The sequence below is a fragment of the Cinclus cinclus genome, chromosome 3 (assembly GCF_963662255.1).
Source record: "Cinclus cinclus chromosome 3, bCinCin1.1, whole genome shotgun sequence".
NCBI classification, from domain to species: Eukaryota; Metazoa; Chordata; class Aves; order Passeriformes; family Cinclidae; genus Cinclus; species Cinclus cinclus.
Window position 1 is genome coordinate 93,672,635 of NC_085048.1, and position 20,769 is coordinate 93,693,403.

A 20,769-nucleotide genomic window follows, 5' to 3' on the forward strand; every position below is an offset into this window, starting at 1 on the left:
ATTTATTTCATTAGATATTGGAGGCATCATTTAGTGGTACTATCAATGTTTCAATATGCTGGCTTGTATCTGACCAAACTTCAGACATTTTGAGCCTTGAACAGTCACAACTCTCACTTGCATCTGCTCAAAACCTGTTTCCTTGTTATCAGCCATGGGGAAGAGGGGAAACCCAATGCCTACTTCTCAGTTACAAGAAATGGCTACAGGAACACTCAGAGCAACAAAATCAAAACAAAGGAATGAAGCAAAACCTTAGCAATATTCACTCATTTCTCAGTGTAAGTCTATGTAAGTATAACTAAGGGATGCTTTCAGTGAAGTTTAAGCACAATTTTAGACATGAGAGTCAAAGGAAAGCATCTTTGTTAATTGTAGCACCAAGAAACAGTTGTATCAGTACCACATTCCCCTTTGAAAGGAAAATATTCTGTTTATTGGATACTATCAAAGTATCAAATCAGCAAGTTCTTAGCTTTTGATAAGAGCTATTTGCTACACAAATGTAAAAGTCATATTTAAAATCCAGAGATTGACAGAATCAACAGGTTAATATATTACCTCTCCACATAAACCCTGATTTTATCAAACACTTAAAAAACACCTCACTGTTAATGGATGAAGAGTGTCTAGCACACTATAGCCATAAAGCTTAAATAAAATTTAATATTTAACTTCTCTGTGAAAGTTAGCATCTAACAATAGGAAAACCAGCTGGAGCAGCACTCCAGGCTTCTAATGCCCCACCTCTTCTGAAAAGTCCCAGAGAGCCCGTTTAGGGCCCCTTTTATATGTACTCTATATATTTATAAAAACAGCTCCCTCTTAAAAGAACAAACATGTTTAGTAGTAGCACAGTTTTTGACAATTCTGAGGCAAAAAGAAAGTACCCTTGTACAGATCTCATGCTATTTGAGCAAGCTAAAAGCAGGACTCTCTTTCCTGACTGTTTCATGCCAAGGTACTTCCCAACCTTACTGAGCTGCAGTACGAGAATATTAATTAAAACAAGAACCTTTGGATGTTTAGCCACTTCTTTCATCTCCTCTTGAGCTCCAGGAATATTTACTGGGACGACTGCATCTTTCAGTAAAGCAGTGTACCGAGGTGCTACTGGGTCTATAACCTACAGAAAACAAATTAGGTGGATCATAAATGTATGCCACTGACAGAGAAATAAGGTGCTTTACAAAACAATAACCACAAAAAAGAAGGAATATTAACTGGTATTCTTTATGTTACTGCATTTTTTCAAAGTTCACTGTAATGTCATTTTCATCAAAAGCTACAGAATAGTGAGAAAATAGTGGTAATACTTGACAATTTCCAATCTTTGCTAAAATACTCTGAGTAAAAACTGGATTGGGTACTACTGACAGCAGAAGTAACCATAATTATGTCCCAATGCCTTCCAAGCCAGGCACAAAAATGTACTCTGATATAGTTTTACTGTGCACAAACTATTACATCTGAACTGCCTTTTCTCTGCTAAATTTAAAGCAGTAATTTTTAAGTGGAGTTTATTCTTTTTCCAGCAGCACAAGACCTGATCTCATTCATTTTCCAGATCAGAAAATCCAACAGAATCAATGACAGAACTGGCTACAGAGGAGGCACCAATCAAGTCTGCAATTTTACTACAGACACATAAGATACTATAATAAGGCAATACCATAATATTGACTTCATTAGCATTTCTACAACATGAGTTTGGCAAGAAAAAGGTACCACTAGGATGTCTTCCTGTATTTTTACTGCCCTTTATCAAACTTAGCTACTATAGTTTCTCACAGCTTTTCTTATACCTGAAATACTGGTTTGTCAAACTGTTCAGAGGCACTTAAATACATAACTAAGGTAAAGCAGTCATCTAAGGTCAAAAGGAGTATCAGAGATCTACCAGGTTAACTGCAAACTAACACAAAGGAAAGCACCTGCTTTTATTAATATAAAGTGATTTTTGCTCTCCTTGGTTTATTCCTGCTCAAGTGAAAAGCTACACAGCTATATATTTTTCTATATTTTGGAAAGAAGTACTTAACTTCTAATTACTTGACATGAGCTTTATAAAGTGATATGATGATATACTTTTAAGAAGATGCACTTTTATAATTTAGTAGTCTCATAAATCTGAAGTCAGACTCCTAAATGTTAGATATACACTCTGAAAAAGGACTTCTGTATGTATCTCAAAACATAAGAGTATTATATCATTTAATATCATAATTTTGATAATTTAATGACCAGACTTTTATAGTAGTATTACCAGACTCTTTATTTTATTCATTAAATAACACAATCCCTCATCAGGCACTAAAAATTACAGGATCACATATAAAATATGAGTTGTCACACTGATAAAGTCTTTGAGCTGTAAGGAGCCAGTTTTGCTCATATTGCAGACAGCTTACAATCTGCACAGCCACATGTAAATAAATTTGGCTAATAAATATGGTGCTGCACAAGGAGCTGAGTCAGAGGTCTAAGAAGCTCAGTTTAAAAGTCATTTAAAAAAATTAGCCTTGGCAATTCATTGTGGATTCTTCCCCTCAAACCAGATGTTAGTCAAAAAATTTTAAATCATGTCAGTCATAAATGTTAGTCATAAATATTTATGCAGCAACAGAAAGAACCAATTCATAAACCTACATGTATGTAGCAAATCAAATGCAAAATACATGAAGAAATACAAGACACATGCCAGACAAGCAAAAACTATTTAAATGAACAGATCTGGGTACTGTCTCAGCAAAACCAAGCAGGAATCCCAATGCAAAATAACAGGTATTTCCACAATCACACAAAATATGCAATCCTCATGAAAACAAATCGCCTTATTATAGTGTCCAAGCATCTGCTGCCAAAAAGCAACTCATCATGTCAAGATGCAATATTCCTGATTTGCCATTCAGTCAGAAACTCCAGCAGTGCTGGATTTATCTCCCCAGGCAGAGCACGCAGTGCGTTCATCCTTTTGCCACAGAAAGGAAACACGGCACGCGTGAACCAAATCAGGGAAAATTTGTGTTTATGTTGACAAATCAGCCAAACCAGAGGTGGGCAGCCTTTGAAAACTAGGAATAATGCATTTTCAGTGGGTTTGTAGAGCTCCTGTTATACAAGCAAATGTGACTGTGCTATGAAGCTGCAAAATGATAGCTTATGCTATGTATGCTTACAGCACTGTAAGCTCTATGCTAAGGTAAAAAGCATTAAGTAATACCTTCTTACAGATAGCTCGCAGCTTGAAAGCAGAAAAATGAAATGCAGTTTTCAGATCAGATTTACAGCAAACACCATTATCTTTTCCTGTACTACTAAGGAAGGCAAGTAAGTACTGGTATAGGAGAATCAACAGGATTGGTGCTTCTTCCCGTTAGAAGGGGGGACATTCCATTTTCCTGAGAGTGTGCCAAATGATGCAGCATACTGCAACTGCTACTTGTTGTGATAAGCACTCCAATGAACGCTGGATTCTCTACATATCCTAGAAAGAGGATACCAGGAGTAGCATCAAATCCAAGTAAACACATACCTTTTTGTTAAAGGACCAGATTTTATCCCACTCCATATTCACAACAGATCGAGAGGAGCCCTGGGAAACAAAAAAAAAAAAAAAAAAAAAAAAAAAAAAAAAAAAAAAACCAAAAAAAAAAAAAACAAAAAAAAAAAAAAACAAACCAAACCAACACCACATTAATAGAAATATTCTAGCTCTTAGACTAATTTGAAACAAAGTTCTTTAAACTGAAAACCCTCTATGGTTTGCTTTCACTGAAAACAATTTTTTGAGCTTGCAAAACAAACCTTTTGCAAGTAAGAAACCTGCAAGTCCATTCTGCCAACACCTACTCACAGATGCTACCATTGTTGAAGGAATACACACCAAAGTAGCAAATCTTCAAAAGAAGAAACCTCCCACTGTCAAGTACATTAACTGAAGCTTCACAAAAACTTGTGAAACTTATCAAGGGAGATTCAATGAATCAGAAGAAAACACCCACCTGAGCAGCAATAAACTGTTTTAGCCCTTCAACTGTCATGCCTCTTCTCAGGACACCACGCACAGTGGGAAATCTTGGGTCATCCCTAGTGGAAAAAGGTATTCCATTAGTGTCACATGCTAAATTTTCTAAATTCTACACAGATCAAGAACTTTGCTAAGACTGCCACACATGCAAGGCACAGCCTCAGTGTATTTTACTTGGTGAACTCACAGTTAGGTGAGAACACCTAACTGAGAAGACTGAGTGCTTATCCATACAAAATGTATGGAGAAAGTTAGGTCTCTCAAAAACAAGCAAGGCAAAAGTTATGTTCCTATCCATTATTTCCTTTCCAAGTGCACTCAGAAAATGTTACTAGAAATAAGTGATAATGCTACCTCTTGATATAAGCAATAGAAATCTAAGATTATTTTTTTTCTCTTATGGAAGAAATAAAAAGGCCTAATCTGCAAGGTAGCACTTGAGTTTGGTGGGAACATGAATCAAACCTTGCTGAGGACCTAATGGGAGAGGCTTAGGGAAGGAAAGGTCATCATAAGACCAGCTACACCTCTAGGGAAAAAAATAACAGGCAGGGGCAGAAAAGGATAAATTTGGCTCTAGCCAAGTGGCTCCACGCATAAATTAGGAGTCTAAGTTTCCAACTCCATTGACAACTAGACAACTAATCCACCAAACACCATCTGCCCAAATGAATTAATCTGAAAAAATTAACAGAAGGAAGGTGAGGGCAGGTGGGAGAGAAGTGGGATGAATTTAACTAGATGGACGGGACCAGAAATACTTCAATCCAGGCCCTCTTGTGGCATGGTTTAGGAATGACTCCAACGACAACAACCAATGACTCAATGGTGGAAAATGTGTAAATGCCACCCACAACAAGAGCCAGAGTCCAAAAATAAGCTGCCTCATGTTTATTACAGGATATAAATATGTATGTACACAGCTACTGTAGAGCAGGAAACAGACACATTGTACATGCAGAAGCCAGTGTAATTACTCTATATTCTTTAATATTGTTTAAATATTCATTCAAACTGTCCCAAAGCAAAACTGAATGTGCTGGTCACAAAGATTTTAGGGAACAGTGCTGACCTAGAGCCATGGAACGTACCATCCATCCACAAGGCCTTCGTTGACAAACCACGTGAGCTTTCTCTTGGAGAGCACAGTGTTGTTGAGGTTTAGCCTGCTATACTCCCATATATATGGTTTCCTTATGCCCAGAGCCTCAATAATCCAGTAGAATTGTTCATCTCTGTCATGGTATTCAGTTGTTCTCAGTGCGTGTGTGACACCTTCAATACTATCAACAATGGGGCAGGCAAAGTCATACGTGGGATAAACCCTGACAAAAAAAGATCTTTAATTAGCAGGGCAGAACATCACACTTTCCTCCCACCTAAACATTTAAATTTACCACATTTTTATTCAGGTATTATAAATATTGATGACCTATAACCCTGAAAACCTTCAGATTAAGACTAAAACAACACATACACAAGAAATTGTCCACAAAAAGATCCAGAGAGCAATACATTTTAAGACGAAGAAAGCCTCCAAGAAATTAACTGATCACACCCTTAATATTCAAGCCTAAAAAACCAACCCTACACTGTTTTTTTTTCAAACATCTATAAGGACCAAATAATATTTGAAATAATTTTTTCAAATAATTGTTTGCAATAATATTCACTGTTGACCAAGATGGCCATCTCACACGTTTTAAAAGTCTTTTATACAAATTTCAGAAAATCAAGAGACTCGTTACATATTCTGGTTGAAAAATGCTAGCAGGTTCCAAGCATCAAAAAGAAATTTCCTAAGGAATTGTAAATGCCCTGCAAAGAGCAAAAGCTACAGGCCACACAAGGAAAAAGTGGACATACTTGTAGGTATTTCCAGTCCGAGGGTGAGGCTGGTTTTTACAACGATAAAGAGTTGGATCCCTCATACATCCATTATTACTACTCATATCTATTTTTGCTCGTAGGCAACAAGTTTGTCCATATTCTGTTCCCTTTTTCATTTCTTCCCACATTTGGAGATTCTTATTAACACCTAAGAACAACAAAAATAAACCATTTTCTAAGGTATTATGAAGCTGATACAGAATCAAGTTTTATTACTGCAGTAAAAAAAATCAGTGTCATCCCCCTCTTCAGACACTGGAATTCATTTTCATACATTTTACATTTTGAATTTTTAAAGTGGTAATGAATGAATCGGTGATTAATTCATACATACACAAGTTTGCCCTTATCTAAATATATACTTAATCCATACAGCCTTGTAAAACAAAGCACTAAACACTTTCAAGTCTCTATAAGGACCTTGAAGATATGCAATTTAGTAATCTCATTCATATTCATTAATAAAAATCAAGTTTTGATGCCAAACCAAAAAGGGAAGAAAGAAAGAAAGAGTGAAGCTTAAAATATCTTACAGTTATTTCTGTGTTTAGATTCCACTCTTTGCTCACGCTCTGCTTTCATTTGTTCTGCAGGAGTATCATCCACATACGCTTTCCCTTCTTGAATAAGCTTCTCAGCATATTTCATTATTGTTTCAAAGTGATCTGAGGTATATGTAAATTGATCTGGTTTGATGTGCAGCATGGCAACATCTTCAAGAATAACCTGCAAAGTGTGAAAATGTATGCTGTAATATTCAGGAAAGTTAATTTTCTTACATCTTTATCCCCTTCATGTCAGATGTGGGTTTTTTAATGCTCCATTGTCCAGCAAGGATAAGCCGTAAGAATAAGCATGAAAGAAAGAGAGGCATACACTTAACCACTCCTTCACAGCCTATAATCACTGTGCTATCTTGTCATACCTTTTCAAAGTCTTCCTTCTCCTTTTCTGGATTTGTGTCATCAAATCTCATAATAAGTTTTCCTTTAAAGTTAACTTGGTAGTGCTGATTTAACAGGGCAGCTTTGGCATGACCAATATGCAGGTATCTACAAAGGAAATGAAAAAATAAATACATACACCTGAGATACTTCAGCTAGACTTTATTTGTGAGTGAAGGAGAAAGAATGGAAAGCAATGCCTAAGTATAACGAACAAACAAACCTAGGATATTTGCTGAAATACTATATGTTTATGAAAATAGATTGTTTCTTCTACCATAAATTTAGTAGTTAACTGTTAAAAATACCTAAAGCTGTAAATTAGAGTGTTATTATGAATATGAAGATTAGAGTGCAATTATCTCCATTTATACAGACTGACCTAAAGCAACTGTTGATGACACCCAGTAGAAGTTACCAGAAAATCTGAACCTACCACATTCACAAGAGTGGAATTTTCTGATTGTATTTTTTCATATAAGCTAAAAAAGCTACTGACATTTTAAACTAAATATAAATCCCCAAATCCACAACATTAAAATCTCTTACAAAAGGAGAGTAACATGTCCCTGAAGAACAGTGTTTTAAAACACCAGGATTAAGACACCAAAAACTACTAAAGCAAGTTGAGAATAATATATGTTATAGACATATATGTACATAAATACATAATTTACAATATTTGAGTAACAATTTATATTGTACTAATAGAGTAAGAAACACAACTACAGAAGTCATGTGGTGCTGAACAGCCAGTTTAATGGAAGAATGCAATCATAGAAATTGTATAGGTCATCAGGCAACTCCAAAAAGAAACAGAAAAGAAAAAGCTGGCTGAAAATTGAGTTTATTATACTGATTCATCACATCTCCTCTGTGTGGTCTTTAAGGAGTTTGTGCTTTGGTGTTCCACACAGTCTGGACCCCTGAGCCTACATTATACATCTGGTGTAAAGCTTCCCCAAGGAAGGCTATCCCATACATCTTTCCTTTCTCAAACCTAAGTTTCCTTGGGAAGCACCAAGTCTCTTGACCCAATTAATAAGGACGGCATGTCCACACCATAGCTTCTGGCAGGGCACAAACATCCATTATCCATAGAAATGCTATCCTCCTGCTCCTCCTCATCCCACTGCTGAGCAGCACATCATCACCTCACAATTAAACTCCCTAGTCCAAGTTCAGGCAACGGTGCAATGAAGTGCAGAGGAGAAGTAAACAAACAGCTCTAGTGGAGACAAAGCTTTAAACACCCATTTGGTTTAGCAGCCTTGTCTGATAAGCTGATTAATGTCTCACCAAAGCACTTTGTTTTTTTTAAAGACAAAACACAAATAGAACCTTCTCTAAATATTCATGTTTCTTACCCACTTGCTTCAGGAGGAAACCTCACAATGACCTTTCCCATCTCTGCTCCAGGAAGTTCAACAAACTTCCCGACATCCGCTTTCTTTTCTTTTTCTGTTGCCTTGAAAAGAGGCATAATTACAGATTGTATTAGCTGTGAAATCAGGTATAAAACTCTCGATAATAACTGCTGTATCGAAGTCTACTTTCAAACCTACAAGCTACCATATTGGACCCCAAATTAATCTCTTCACAATTTTCAATTACTCAACGTACTCTAAAACAAGATTAATTCTAGAGTTTTAAGCTATTTTATCTTCAAATCTGGTCCAGGACTGAAAAGCCCCACCAAGCTGTCTAATTTATTCCATAGAAGAAAACAACTGCTAGTTAAGGTTTTGTATCTTAGTGTTCTTAACCTGAACATGATTAACAAATTCGGTCAGCTGAAGAGAGCAATCTTTGCAGGTCTATTAGGATCTCAAACTCTCTTTAGAAAAAGCAAACAATATATCTAAAGAGCAGTGCTGATTAAAAGAAGAGGTGCCATATTTCCATTATTCCACTTAGGCACAGGACTAGACAACTCATGCTTTTCTAAACTTGAAAGTGACAGCTTTAGCTGTAAACAAGAGTTTACAGAAGTTTAGTTCACTGTACGACTGCTTACTTTTAGTTTTTAATTCTCTAACTTAAAAAAAAAAAAATTCTTGCAGTATAATCACAGAAATTAAGCTACTCTCCCCAGAGGATCTGAGTTAATCTTACCATTTTAACCTTTGGTGTACCAGCAGCCCACTTGGCTCCTACTGACTGGAAAGCACGCTGTACCTCAAGGAAGCTGTACCATCGCTTTGCATGCACAGGAGCTTTGTTTTGTTCTAACTGCTCCTGCCAGATGCTATTATCTGTCAGAAAACAAAGAAGTTTTCAAACTATGAAATTATAAAAATAAAATTAGTTTTATCAACAGCAGCCTTTTAAGACTAAGAAAAGATGATTCAAAAAATCTACTCACTCTCTCTTCTGAAGAGATTTAGTCATGGGGGCACAAGTCATTCAAAAGCAAATTAAATAAACAAATTCCCTTAAAACCCAAAACATACTGCATTCCTTCTCAGATTCATCAAGGCAGAAGGTGAGGGTGAACAGTCAACACACATTCTTCCTTATATCATCCACCCCAAAATTAGTAGCAACTTTATTTCAAGACAGAAATATAGGATAGTCTTTTACTGAGCTAACATTTGACGTTTTCTAAGCTTTATCGTAAGTGAAACATGTGCTAATACCCCCCTTTATTTCTGGGGGGCTGCATTCACACAATCTAATTTCCAAGGAACTCAACCCAGGGATTCCAATGGGGAAAAAAAAAAAATTAAAAAAAAAAAAGGTACTTCCTTCAGATTGCTCTTAAGAGCAGAAACTTTGAAAAAATACCAAAAGCTGATAGCTTTCAATCTTAATTATGCTCTTTACTTTCAAGTGGAATTGGGTTATACTGAATGGTAGGTCTTCACTTATCACCTTCAGATATAGAGCTAAGAGAAAATAAAACCCAAATACATAAAACCAGATCATTAAAGCTTCTTTAACGTCTAAAGAGTATTTTCAGAGTAACATCTACCTCTTTTAATAATTCAAAGTAAACAGCAAAGAAATCTCCTCTGCTAAGATAATGCCACAGAAAGGTCTATGCATATAATTTGACGTTGCACATTTTCATATTGAGGCAACAGGCAATAAAAGATGTTCTTACAATTATTAATACAGAGGAAGTTCGAAAAAGTTCCACCTAGAAATTACAGCTCATAAATTTCCAAATGCAACAACAAAGTTAAAAAAAAGAAATCTAGGACTTCCTAAGCTATACTACTGCCATCACTAGTGATGCACAGGTCACAGCAGTGTGCATGACAGTACACAAGTCTGTCAGACAGCTAGGAGTCACTACTAGCATCCACAAAAAAGAAAAATCAGGGACTCCTGCAGTATACTGACTGCAAGCCAATGAAACAGAGAACATAAGACAATACCTTTTAGTACAGCCCAGACACACAAGTCTGCGAGACTCAGAGAGTTTCCCACCAAGTACGTCCTCAGAGACAGACAGTGGTTGAGTTCTTGGATGGCTGAAGGGAACTGGCTGGCAGTGGATAATTTTGTAGCACTGAACTCCAGCCAATGGTCAATCTTGTTTGAAGGGACAAAAGACAGTTAATGTTACTTAAGGAATGAGGATAAAGCTTGTCAAATAACTGAATCAATCTAATGGCTGAACAGAAAACATTAACAGGAACATTAGCATTAAATATATCAGATCATTACATATGTTGAAAGAATGCTTAAAACAAATCATACCGAAAAATTCACCCAGAACTATACTAAATAATGAAATTCAATTTCTTCCTTCAACAAGAATTCAAACCGCATAAAACACCAACTTTACTGAAGTTATTCCTATTGGTAAAATAATAAGCTTAGATATTTATCACACAGAGCATATAATAATCATCATTATCCCTCAGCTATTTACATACCATATTTGTGATCTATTTCCTCTTCCTGGTACTGCTACTAGTTAGTATACCATTTTCCCCTTAGTCCCTATCTTCTCTTCCTTGTATCCTCTTAGATTTGAGGAAACCAAACCCCTGCCCTTCACGAGTCCTCCTCCCCTCTCCTGCAAAAGTCTCTAGCTGCAACTTTGCACATAAACACACACACAAAAAAAGTTAAGAATTAGGCTGGTTAGTAATGTAGCCCTGTCTACAAACTGAATCCCTCAGCCCTGCAAGAGACTAAGTGTCTCTTCTACTCCTCTCATCCAATTTCATGTGTAAGTGTTCTGCAAGCTGCAATGGGAATCCTTCCAACACTCAAGCCAACGTGGCAGGCATAGATGTAATTACAACCAGAACTCAGTTCAGTCATTTGCAGTTGCAGGCCAAAATATGAGCACCACAGATGCAGCTGTCCCTGTACTTCTCCAAGTACAGTATTATTTTGGAAAGAGGCAGAAGTGAAAAGAAGTACTGTACCAGAAATACCAGCCCTGAAAGTGTGTTTGCTGGGGTCTGGGCTTAACTTAAAAACAAGGGATTTGGACAGAAATTTCAAATAGCCACGAGATAACTTACTACTTTTTAATGCCTCACAGCCAAATTACTAAGACAACACTTCCCTTGAGACTAGCTATGAGGGCTGAAGAGTGATTGAATAGTGATTACCACTGGCTTCAAGAATCAAGTCCTTCAGTCCTACCCCAAATTTCAGAGGAAATAAATTTCAATTTGTCTACTAGTTTCAGTTATCAATTTAAACTTCAGCACAGGATTGATTATTCTGAGATAAACTCAGGAAGAAACCGGGGTCAGGGTTTTGTCTATCATACACAGCAAAAACTATTTCAGGATTTCAATGCCATTCAGTGTTCCTTGGTGTTACACTGGAGTGTTACAAGATAGCAGCTGATGGCAACAGAGCTGAGGAAAGCCATGAGGGAAAATCCCATGCATCACCTTCCAACCTGAATTATTTCATATTAGCGAGTTGTCACTTAGGAGCTGCTGTTGCAGGGGTAGACAAGGGCAACCCTTTCAAAACTCAGACTTCAGACTTATACAAAGGAGGAAGCTTAGCAAAAAAGCAAAACCCTCAGCATCCCACACAGTTGGAACCTCAATCGAATAGTAAAATGCAGAGCAATAGACATAACGTGAAAAAAAAAAAAAACTCCAACCCCAACTTAGAACAGGCCAAAAGAGAAAAAGAGAAAAGAAAGAAAAAAAAAAAAAACAAAAAAAACCAAGAGACAAGAGTGTGATTCAAGGCCAAGATAGATGGGGCTTTGAGCAACATGGTCTAGTTTAAAGTATCCCTACCCATGGGAAATAGATGGTCCTCAGGGTTGGAAATAGATGGTCTTTAAGGTCCCTTCCAACCCAAACCATGTTATGATTCTGTGATTCCTTCTCACCTCAGTGTGTTCCAACAGATTTGAGCCATACAAGCCAGCAGAGGCAGCAACTCGAGCCAGGTACCGAGCTATGGAATTCACATCAGTAAATGAAACCTGCCTAAAACCAGAAAGAGACAAGACAAAGGTATAGTAAATTACTACCTCCAGTCAGTTCAACTTTAATTGCACACACATAGCTGAAAAATGTGCAAAGCAAACACAAAATAACTTCTGGGTGAGCCAGCAGGTACCAGGTCACCAGAGGGGAAAAAAAAACAAACAAAAAAACAACCCAACCAAACAACCAAAACAAACAACAACCCCCCCCCCCAACCTAGCACAAGAATAAATAAGTCCTTGCTTTTCTATCACAATATCGAATAATAAGTCTCTATATGTGCAAGAATTTTGATTAGGCTGAAAATAAGGAAATAAGACTCTGATTATTCTTTCAAATACTAAAACTCTCTCCACATCTGATAGAATTCGTAAGTATAACCTGAGCTACAGATTTTACAGATTATAAGGAGCTAATCAGTATTTGTTTCCTTATCATAAAAGCAGGATAACTTTGAAGAGGATTCCTAGTGAATCAACAGAAGAACTGAGAGGTCTTCATCACGGTTTTAAGGGCTAGCATCAGGGGAAAAATCCCTGATCATTCATAACTCACTTTAGTCAATTCACACTTCACAGAGACCATCCCCTGGTGAACAAACTTGCCTGGCTGTATTCGTTTTTTTTTCCCCAGTCTTCTCCAGATAACAGACTAATTTGAATTTTTTGTTCCCATTACGCTTATGAAAGTTTCTAACAGACCTGCAGAAGAAAGGCTCTCCAAAGGAAGTATTTCTTTCTTTATTTTCACGTCCCTTTCCTACATTATACACAGTATGAACAAAAGCTGCACGTTGTCAGAAATCTAGCTTCCAGTTCATCTAAGATAAATTAATATTTAGTAAAGAGCTTTGGTAGAAAGATGCATCAGAAGCATCAGTTCTCCAGATAGTACTCATCTCCACTCTATAGTCCCATGTAGATGCAAAGACAGAGCTCCAGTTGCTTCTAAATCAAGCACTGCTATCAACAAAATGAGTCCCTGTAAGTGTTTTGAACATTTACTCAACTTAATAGACTGAATGCTACATTAAATTCATTAAATTAAAACTTGTCCAACCAAGGTTCTGCTTCTGTTCTGTCACTGTTGTCTATTATCCTTTTTTACCTACTGAGTCCTTTATAAAATTAATTCTCATAGTCCTCAAGCCCTGCAAAAATCAACAAAAGTTCTGAAAATTATATAGAATGTGCTTGATATATTAACAATTGTGTCCCATTTTTTAGTAGAAATGGACCAGTCAGTCTCATTAGGTTAACTGCAGTAAAACCTAAGAATATAGTTCATTGGGAGGGGTTTTTTTGTTCGCTCGCTTTTACTTTTGTTTGCTTTCCAAGCACCTAGGATCCAGTATATATTTATATTTAAGACCCACAAAGTATAACTAAAACCAAAAGTCACAGTAGCGTGTTTAAAGTACAAAGTGTGTCCTATTCTAATTTTCCACTATCATATTTTAAGGAAGATTTTTAAATTGAGAAAAACAAAACATTTCCAATATATTTTCAATTGAAAAGTCTGTGAAATGCACTTTTATTGTTTTCACTAGCTCATACAAAAACAAATACCCCTTGATTACTCAAGCAAAACTGAATACATGTATGAAGTGGGAAAATGTTACTCTGAGTAAAATAATACTTATGTTTTTAAAGTTCTTATTTTCTTCAAGAAAAACAAAATATTCCCACCCAAACATCACTAATTGGCTTCTTTAGAAAAGTTATAAAAGGCCCTTTGCAACCAGTGCTTGCTAACTGCAGGGCTAAGTAAGGAAGAATGAACAGGGACAATGCAATGTTACAGGCAAAGAGCAACTATTGAGAGTGACATGAAATGCCACATAATTAAAACACCAGGGCAAATATTCAAGAAGACAAGATAGGGAAAAGGGATCAAAAAACAAAACAAAACAAAACAAACACAAAATACAAAAAAAAAAACCCAAACCACAAATTATTTCCAACCATAATAAATCTATAATGAATTGATTTGTAAAAAGCTTTGTGGAATGGTTGGATTGATCTGCCTGGGAGGAAAAACTATTCTGAAATGTGCATGTGCTCACCACACAAAACACAAAAGTAGTACTGCAGTTTGTTTTCTGACAAGATACAGGTACACCAAAACTCTCCATTAAGCCATCAGCACTTAGCAGTTTGCTTAGGAGCTATTATTACACGAAGTTTTGAAGCTAAGATTTCAAAAATAACCTTTAAAATAAAATTCAGCATTTTAAATGAGCGATTAACCTTTCACACAGCTAGCTGACAGCTAAGTTTCAGCTAGTTAGCTGAAAATTTTGACACCAGATTTTAACTAAGCTTCAAAACAGAACCCAGAAGAATCACAAATAAAATGTTCTTTCTTGTTCAACTGAAGTCATTATAACTAATGGATTCCCAAAAAAAAAAAAAAATCCAAAACATCCCAAGTGATTTTCACATCATGCCAAAATAAGATGCTTCAGCACAACTCACGCCATGAAATCCATTTACCAAAAGCATTAGTTGAGATATGAGTTCAGCTGATGCCTCTCACGCTGCAGATATACTTTTAACAGACTTTAAGGTAGAGAATCAATTTTTTAAATGATTGTACAACCAAGTGAGTGAAAATTAATGCAATGCTGAGGTCTGGAGTAACTTATTGAACATAGGCCAATGCCAGGGAAGAGAGGGCACTAACACAGAAATTTCCATCTGATGGGACCATGATTCTAGACATTATCCTCCTGGGGTCAAAGTGCAGAAGAAGAGTGTTTGCTTTACATTTCTGACAAGTTCCATTACAGCCAAAATGAGCAGCTCTGCAACGCTGTAGAAAGAAGGCATGGCAACACTAAATTATTTAATGAAATAAATATTATTTCAAAGCCAACTATATACATTTAAATTATCCCAAGATTGTTTTCATGTGTCACAGGAGCGTATTCATATATATTAATCTATACATCCATACACTGCCTAAACTGCCAAAGTAAAACAAAATCTAAACGCTTAAGGGGAAAAATTTCTCCTGCAACTAAAAAAATATCCAATGAACTTTCTGTTATATAAGCTGCATCCCACATGTGCAAAACACACTGAAGACTATTAAAGCTGTACCAATTAAATCCCAACACAGCCTGTCGCATTTCTCTTGCTTTAATTCAAAACCACAAATTCAATGCCATTAACAGGCACAGCAAAAGACAACACGCAACATCAGATTATGCCAGAACTCCTATCTGAGTTCAGGTCTATAATTCTAAACAGAAATAATATTTGCAACCAATAAAACAACCATGACTGAAGACTGAGAATTTTCCTGTACTTTGATCTTCTGCAAATATATGTACATAGCAACAAGCTCTTTAGCTAAGGTCAGAAGACATGGAAAGGCCCAGCTGGTGTTACTTTATGAGGAGCAAGTCAGTAACTGCAGTGAAAGATGAAACTGGTTGCTTTTATAGCCATTCTACAGACAAGCAGGTATTCCAATTTATAATGCATTGGTGGCTTTAACAGCGTCTTCTACTGAATTAGCTCACAAAAGGAGAGTTTATCAGCAAGCCTGAACAACAGATTCCCCCTGATCTTCAAAAAAACAATCAACGTTCAAAAACTACAGTTATAATCAGTAACTCCAAATTCATCATGGTGTTGCTATACTTTAAGTTACAACTGTAATGCTCATGTGTACAAATATGCTCCTTACTCTAGATACTAAATACCAGAGTTCCCACCAATGTCAGACAGCAAGATCTCTCCTCTTGATATATCCTTATGTCTTAACTGATATGGAACCAAAGATGACAATGCAGCTAGCTGCTGCATTGTTCCCAAAACTAATAGTGTTAGTCCTGTATTTCTGATAGGCATTTGATCTTACTCAGATTGTAAAAACCATCTTCATGCCTCAAACTTGAAATTATCCATTCAATGGCAGAGTATTTTTAGGACAGGTAACAGATTATTACAAAAAAATCCAATATTCTTTCTACAGTGTGCAGACAGATACACTGGATAGTACAGCACAGTTAATTAGCACTTTCCTAAGACAACACCATGCCTTTGCTTATACACACACAGGAGGGAGCCTAAAATAATGTCACCTAAACATTCAAATTTCAGTCCACCACACACGTACAAGTCCAAGGAATCTTATATATCAAACCTCTCTAATATAAAATGGCCTTGCTGTTGGTAATCCATGGCACCACAACAAGTCCTAAACAGTAAAGTGACTGGTACAACACAAATTACTATAAATAGGTATGTGAATAAAAAGATTTTTTTCCATAAAGATCTAGTTCAGAATATATTGTAAATGTTTTGCCTTTACAACAGAGACAGTAGTAATGCAGCAACGAATAAAACTGTATTTTTCTCTCTTCCTCCTACCTCAAAAGGTTACTGTCAATGTTACAACCACGTGATTTTTAAAACTGCTGACCCAAAGGTAGAAGGAGAGATGCAAAGTCACTTACTCAGATACAGAGAGAATGGTTTCTTTTCCTTCTTGCACTGAAATTTGAACATCATCCTTCACATGCTCCACTGTCAGCAGAGCTCCTTGGAAAAACAAGAGAAAAAGATACTGAACTTCCTTCCAGGAGAGACAGCTTGCATAGTTAAAACCAACCAGTTACATCTCCTATCCACTAGGACCAGGTGACTGAACCAGCTCCTTCAAGAATGTCCAGGGAAACAAAATAATCAATGTTCAGTCTCATATATAAGAGGCTTCTTCTTGGCAATCCTTACAGCTTCAGATTGATAATGTCCAGCACACAGTGATCTGCAGTGAGCTCAGCAGGTGTCAGCTGCAACACATTTTTGATTCCTAAGGGTATGGGAAAAATTAGTCCTGTCCCCTAGTATATGAGGAGAATGTAATCAAAAAGCCCTTAATTATTGAACAGTATTACTAATGTACTCCATCCCAGCCCTGACACATGCATCAATGGAGATCAATTACTGAATATACCATCACTTTCTGAACAAGGATGAGACTATTTTTAACCTGATTTAAAGTTTATGAAAAGATTAGCTATTCAAAACTAAGAAACTTTATCCATGTACAAGCTCAGGAAGCTTACACAGGATTTTCAAAGTAGTTCACCAATGACAGTAAAAAAGGCTCTCCAGAAAGAAAAGAATTACTGAAGATTTTAGGCAACACCATTGACTGGAAGACAGCTCTGCCCACGTTTGAAGAGGCTTGATGCAAACCTGCTCTGATCTTGAGTCTCTACAGCACGACACAGCAGCTCAAACAAAGCACCGAGCTCACTTGGCTGCGCTTCTGCACTGGCTCTGCTCCAGAGTCAGCCTGCTGAGCATAAGCAGAGGAGCTTGTGTTCTTTAACTTTGCTCAGAAGCATGTACAAAGGCAGCAAGCTTTTGCATAGGCAAACCAGCCAAAGGACTGTACCCTAGGTCTGGAAAGGCACCTAACCTGTTACAGCCTCCATAGCGCGCTGCGCACTTTATCCTCCCTAGAACAACGCTCCAGCTAGCAAGGCAGATGATACTATAAGCTATTAATACTCTGGCCTAAATACAAACCACTGGAGCTAGGAATTCCCTAGCTCTCACCTCTGCTCAGCTGAAAACCCTTCTTGTGGCATTAAGAGTAAGTCAAAGTTCTTCTCATCCCTCAGCTATCCATCTGTGAAATTCAGGGTGACATCCCTTATGCAATACTTCAGTAAGACACGTAAGTATTTTAATGACATGCATGGAAATGCTTTGAAAATGACTATTATGTGCACCAAGCTATGTAATTAATACTGATGACATTAAAAACTAATACACTTTTCCCACTGCACAGCAAACATGGTGAAGAGCACAAAGCAGGGATGAGTAAGACGAGTGTGCTTGTCTCCCTGATACAAATGTTTCATCAGTAATATGTAGTATTCCTGACACAATCATGCAGTCATCTGAAATTAACCTCCAGTGCCACTCACCAGCTGTCAAATAAGTCTCCAAAGCCCCTACACCTGATGTTAATCATAATTCACACTGCATCGTTTTGTTTTTTTTGCTGGCAAATCAGTATAAACAAGTATCAGAAGAAATTTTATTTAAAACGTATATGTTTTTATACCATGAATCAGTAGTCATGCAAGCTGTATTCAGCTCTGAAATGTGTTTGGGAATAACAGCAAGAAAAAATAAATCAATAAACTACAATGAAGAATGGGAAGAAAATTTATTTTGAATAGCTGTAACGAAATGGAGAAATTTTATGGAACATATACAAAAGATTGTTTCCAGAAGGATGGAAGCGCAATGAAGTAGGTTCTCACATTTTTAAAGGCAAAAATAACATCGAAGGGTAGTGAGCGACTGGGAAAGCAAGATTTCACAGTGCAACTTCGAGCCAGCTCCCCAGAGAGGAATTTTAGCAGCAGATCAGAACTGAAAATGAAAGACAGCAACACAGCGGCAGAGCTCACGAACAGGCAACGTGAACTAGGGCTGCCCTGAACATTCAGCCCCAAGGTGCCAAGTCACCCGAGCCTGCACCGTGCCCGAGCTATGCCCAGCGCCGGCCAAAGGGACCCGCAGCGGGCACACGGCCCCGGGAAGGGCTGCAGGGATGGGAAGGACGGGAGCAATGGGAAGGACGGGAGCAATGGGAAGGACGAGCACGGGCCCCGGCGCCGCCTCGCCCGGCCCCGCACGCGGGCACGGCCAGCGCCGCATGATGCAACAGGGACGGGATGGAGGGAAGGAAGGAGGGAAGGAAGGAAGGAGACAAAACCGCGCCGGACCGCCCGGCAGAGCGGGATCGGGGCGAGGCCCGGCCCGCACTTACCGAGCGGGGGACTGCCCGCGTCCACGGTGAGGCTCAGCGCCGCCATTCCCGCCGCCAGCGCCGGAACCGAGGGAGGCAGCGGGGCGGGGCGCGCAGCGGTGCCAGCTCGGCAGGGCCAGGCGCGGCCCGGCAGGACCCGCCCCGGGGCGGGAGAAGCGCTCGTCACTTCCGCGGGAGAAGCCGTCGAGGCGGCGGAGCGGGAGGCGAGGGTGTCCGGTGTATCGCTTCGCCGCCGGTCGGTCCCGACGGGAGCTGCCGCGCCCGGAGCCAGCCGGAGGTGCCGAGCGGACGGCGCACGGGGAGCTCTAGGCAGCCGTCCGGGATGAGGGACGGGGACTGGGTGAAGGCTGCCCTGCCCTCAGCACAGCTGCCGCTGCTTCCCTTCTCACCGCTCCTCCCGCTGAGCCTCTCCCGGGGCCAAAGCCTTTAGCTGCATGTCTGGCAGCAGCCGTGGAGATGCCTCCAGCCCCTTTCCTATGTGTGATGATCCAAACAGATCGAGCAGCGCAAGGCGCGCCCACACCTTTGAGTACGGTGGTTTCGCTCCTCTGGTTTTGTAGGATGTCACTCGTTAAACTCCTGGCAAATGTGCGAATATTGCAGCGGGTCAAATGAGTCCTAGAATATCCCGAGTGGGAAGGGACCCGCAAGGGTCATTGAGTCCAACTCCTGGCCCTGCACAACTGTGGTCCAAGCGCTTTTGAACTCTGGCAGGCTTGGCACTGTGACCACTTCGCTGGAGAGCCCGTCCCAGTGCCCAGCCACCTTCTGGAGCCTTGGAATGAATTACAAAATGCTGCGTCACCGGGTTTTCACAGCAGACTGGCTCAAATTCACTTTGTTGCAAGGACAATGCAGTGTCACTGTGTTTTGGGTTTTTTTTCCCCTCCATCTATTTTATAGCTGTTACCGTAGCACCTAATGTGCTAACAGAGATGTTATCAACTGCTTGATTGGTGAACCTGTGCTTTTTGTGCGGTGGAGGTAGTGGCATAGCCAGAGCATGACTGCTCATTACGTGCTGGTTTTTATGCTTGATTCCTGCTGCTGAATTTAATCTCAACTTTCCTTACTCTTCTCCTGTGTTAGCAGTTCTACAGTTTCTGTAAGCAAGCTGGTACATGCTTTGTGTTCGACTCCTATTCAGGTAACTAAATGAGCAGACAGAAATTACAGCAGAACTAGAGGGAGGCTTATGCCGAAGAGATTTTCAAACCTATGGCAACTTTGATGAAAAATAAGGTTATAGAGGTGATAGAAGAAGATTACTAACAGTGGGTTCTGTCCTTTGTATTTTAATGATTGCATGGGAAGAACAATTAAGACAGGCCTTTGTGTTGCCTGAGTTGTTCTACATTTTATCTTAACATGGTGTTTTGCAAATTCACATGCAAATTTTGATGTGAATGCTACAGCACGCATATCAAAGAATCCTGTATAAGATAAAGGTGAAAACTATGTCTAACAAGCAGTGAAATCACTGGACTTGCTATGTGGTTCAAACCTCATTCACAATCAATATGTGCAATGACTAAACTTACACTGGGCCAAAATATGAAGAAGGTTCTAATTAAAGCAGGGTGAATCTGCCTTGCATGCTCTTACCTGTTACGCAATTGAGGGGAGAGAAGAAAGGTAGGCTTTAGATCAAAGGATTAGAAGCACACATTGT

The 20,769-nt window shown here is 38.7% G+C and overlaps 1 protein-coding gene across 3 annotated transcripts in view; it reads right to left on the reverse strand.

Annotated features, from left to right (window-relative positions):
• Positions 1-19,153, reverse strand: part of EPRS1 (glutamyl-prolyl-tRNA synthetase 1) — a 38,164-nt gene extending 19,011 nt beyond the window's left edge. For all 3 annotated transcript variants that reach the window (XM_062490439.1, XM_062490437.1, XM_062490438.1), the window contains exons 1-13: positions 19,098-19,153; positions 16,759-16,843; positions 12,191-12,290; positions 10,248-10,404; positions 8,980-9,119; positions 8,232-8,332; positions 6,846-6,972; positions 6,454-6,646; positions 5,897-6,068; positions 5,122-5,355; positions 4,005-4,089; positions 3,536-3,595; positions 1,016-1,126 (exon numbers count right to left, since the gene is read on the reverse strand). In XM_062490439.1, the coding sequence (XP_062346423.1) occupies positions 1,016-1,126; positions 3,536-3,595; positions 4,005-4,089; positions 5,122-5,355; positions 5,897-6,068; positions 6,454-6,646; positions 6,846-6,972; positions 8,232-8,332; positions 8,980-9,119; positions 10,248-10,404; positions 12,191-12,290; positions 16,759-16,843; positions 19,098-19,143 (1,611 nt within the window). In that variant the 5' untranslated portion in view covers positions 19,144-19,153. The remainder of the gene's footprint in view (positions 1-1,015; positions 1,127-3,535; positions 3,596-4,004; positions 4,090-5,121; positions 5,356-5,896; positions 6,069-6,453; positions 6,647-6,845; positions 6,973-8,231; positions 8,333-8,979; positions 9,120-10,247; positions 10,405-12,190; positions 12,291-16,758; positions 16,844-19,097) is intronic.
• Between the last annotated feature and the right edge of the window lie 1,616 nt (positions 19,154-20,769).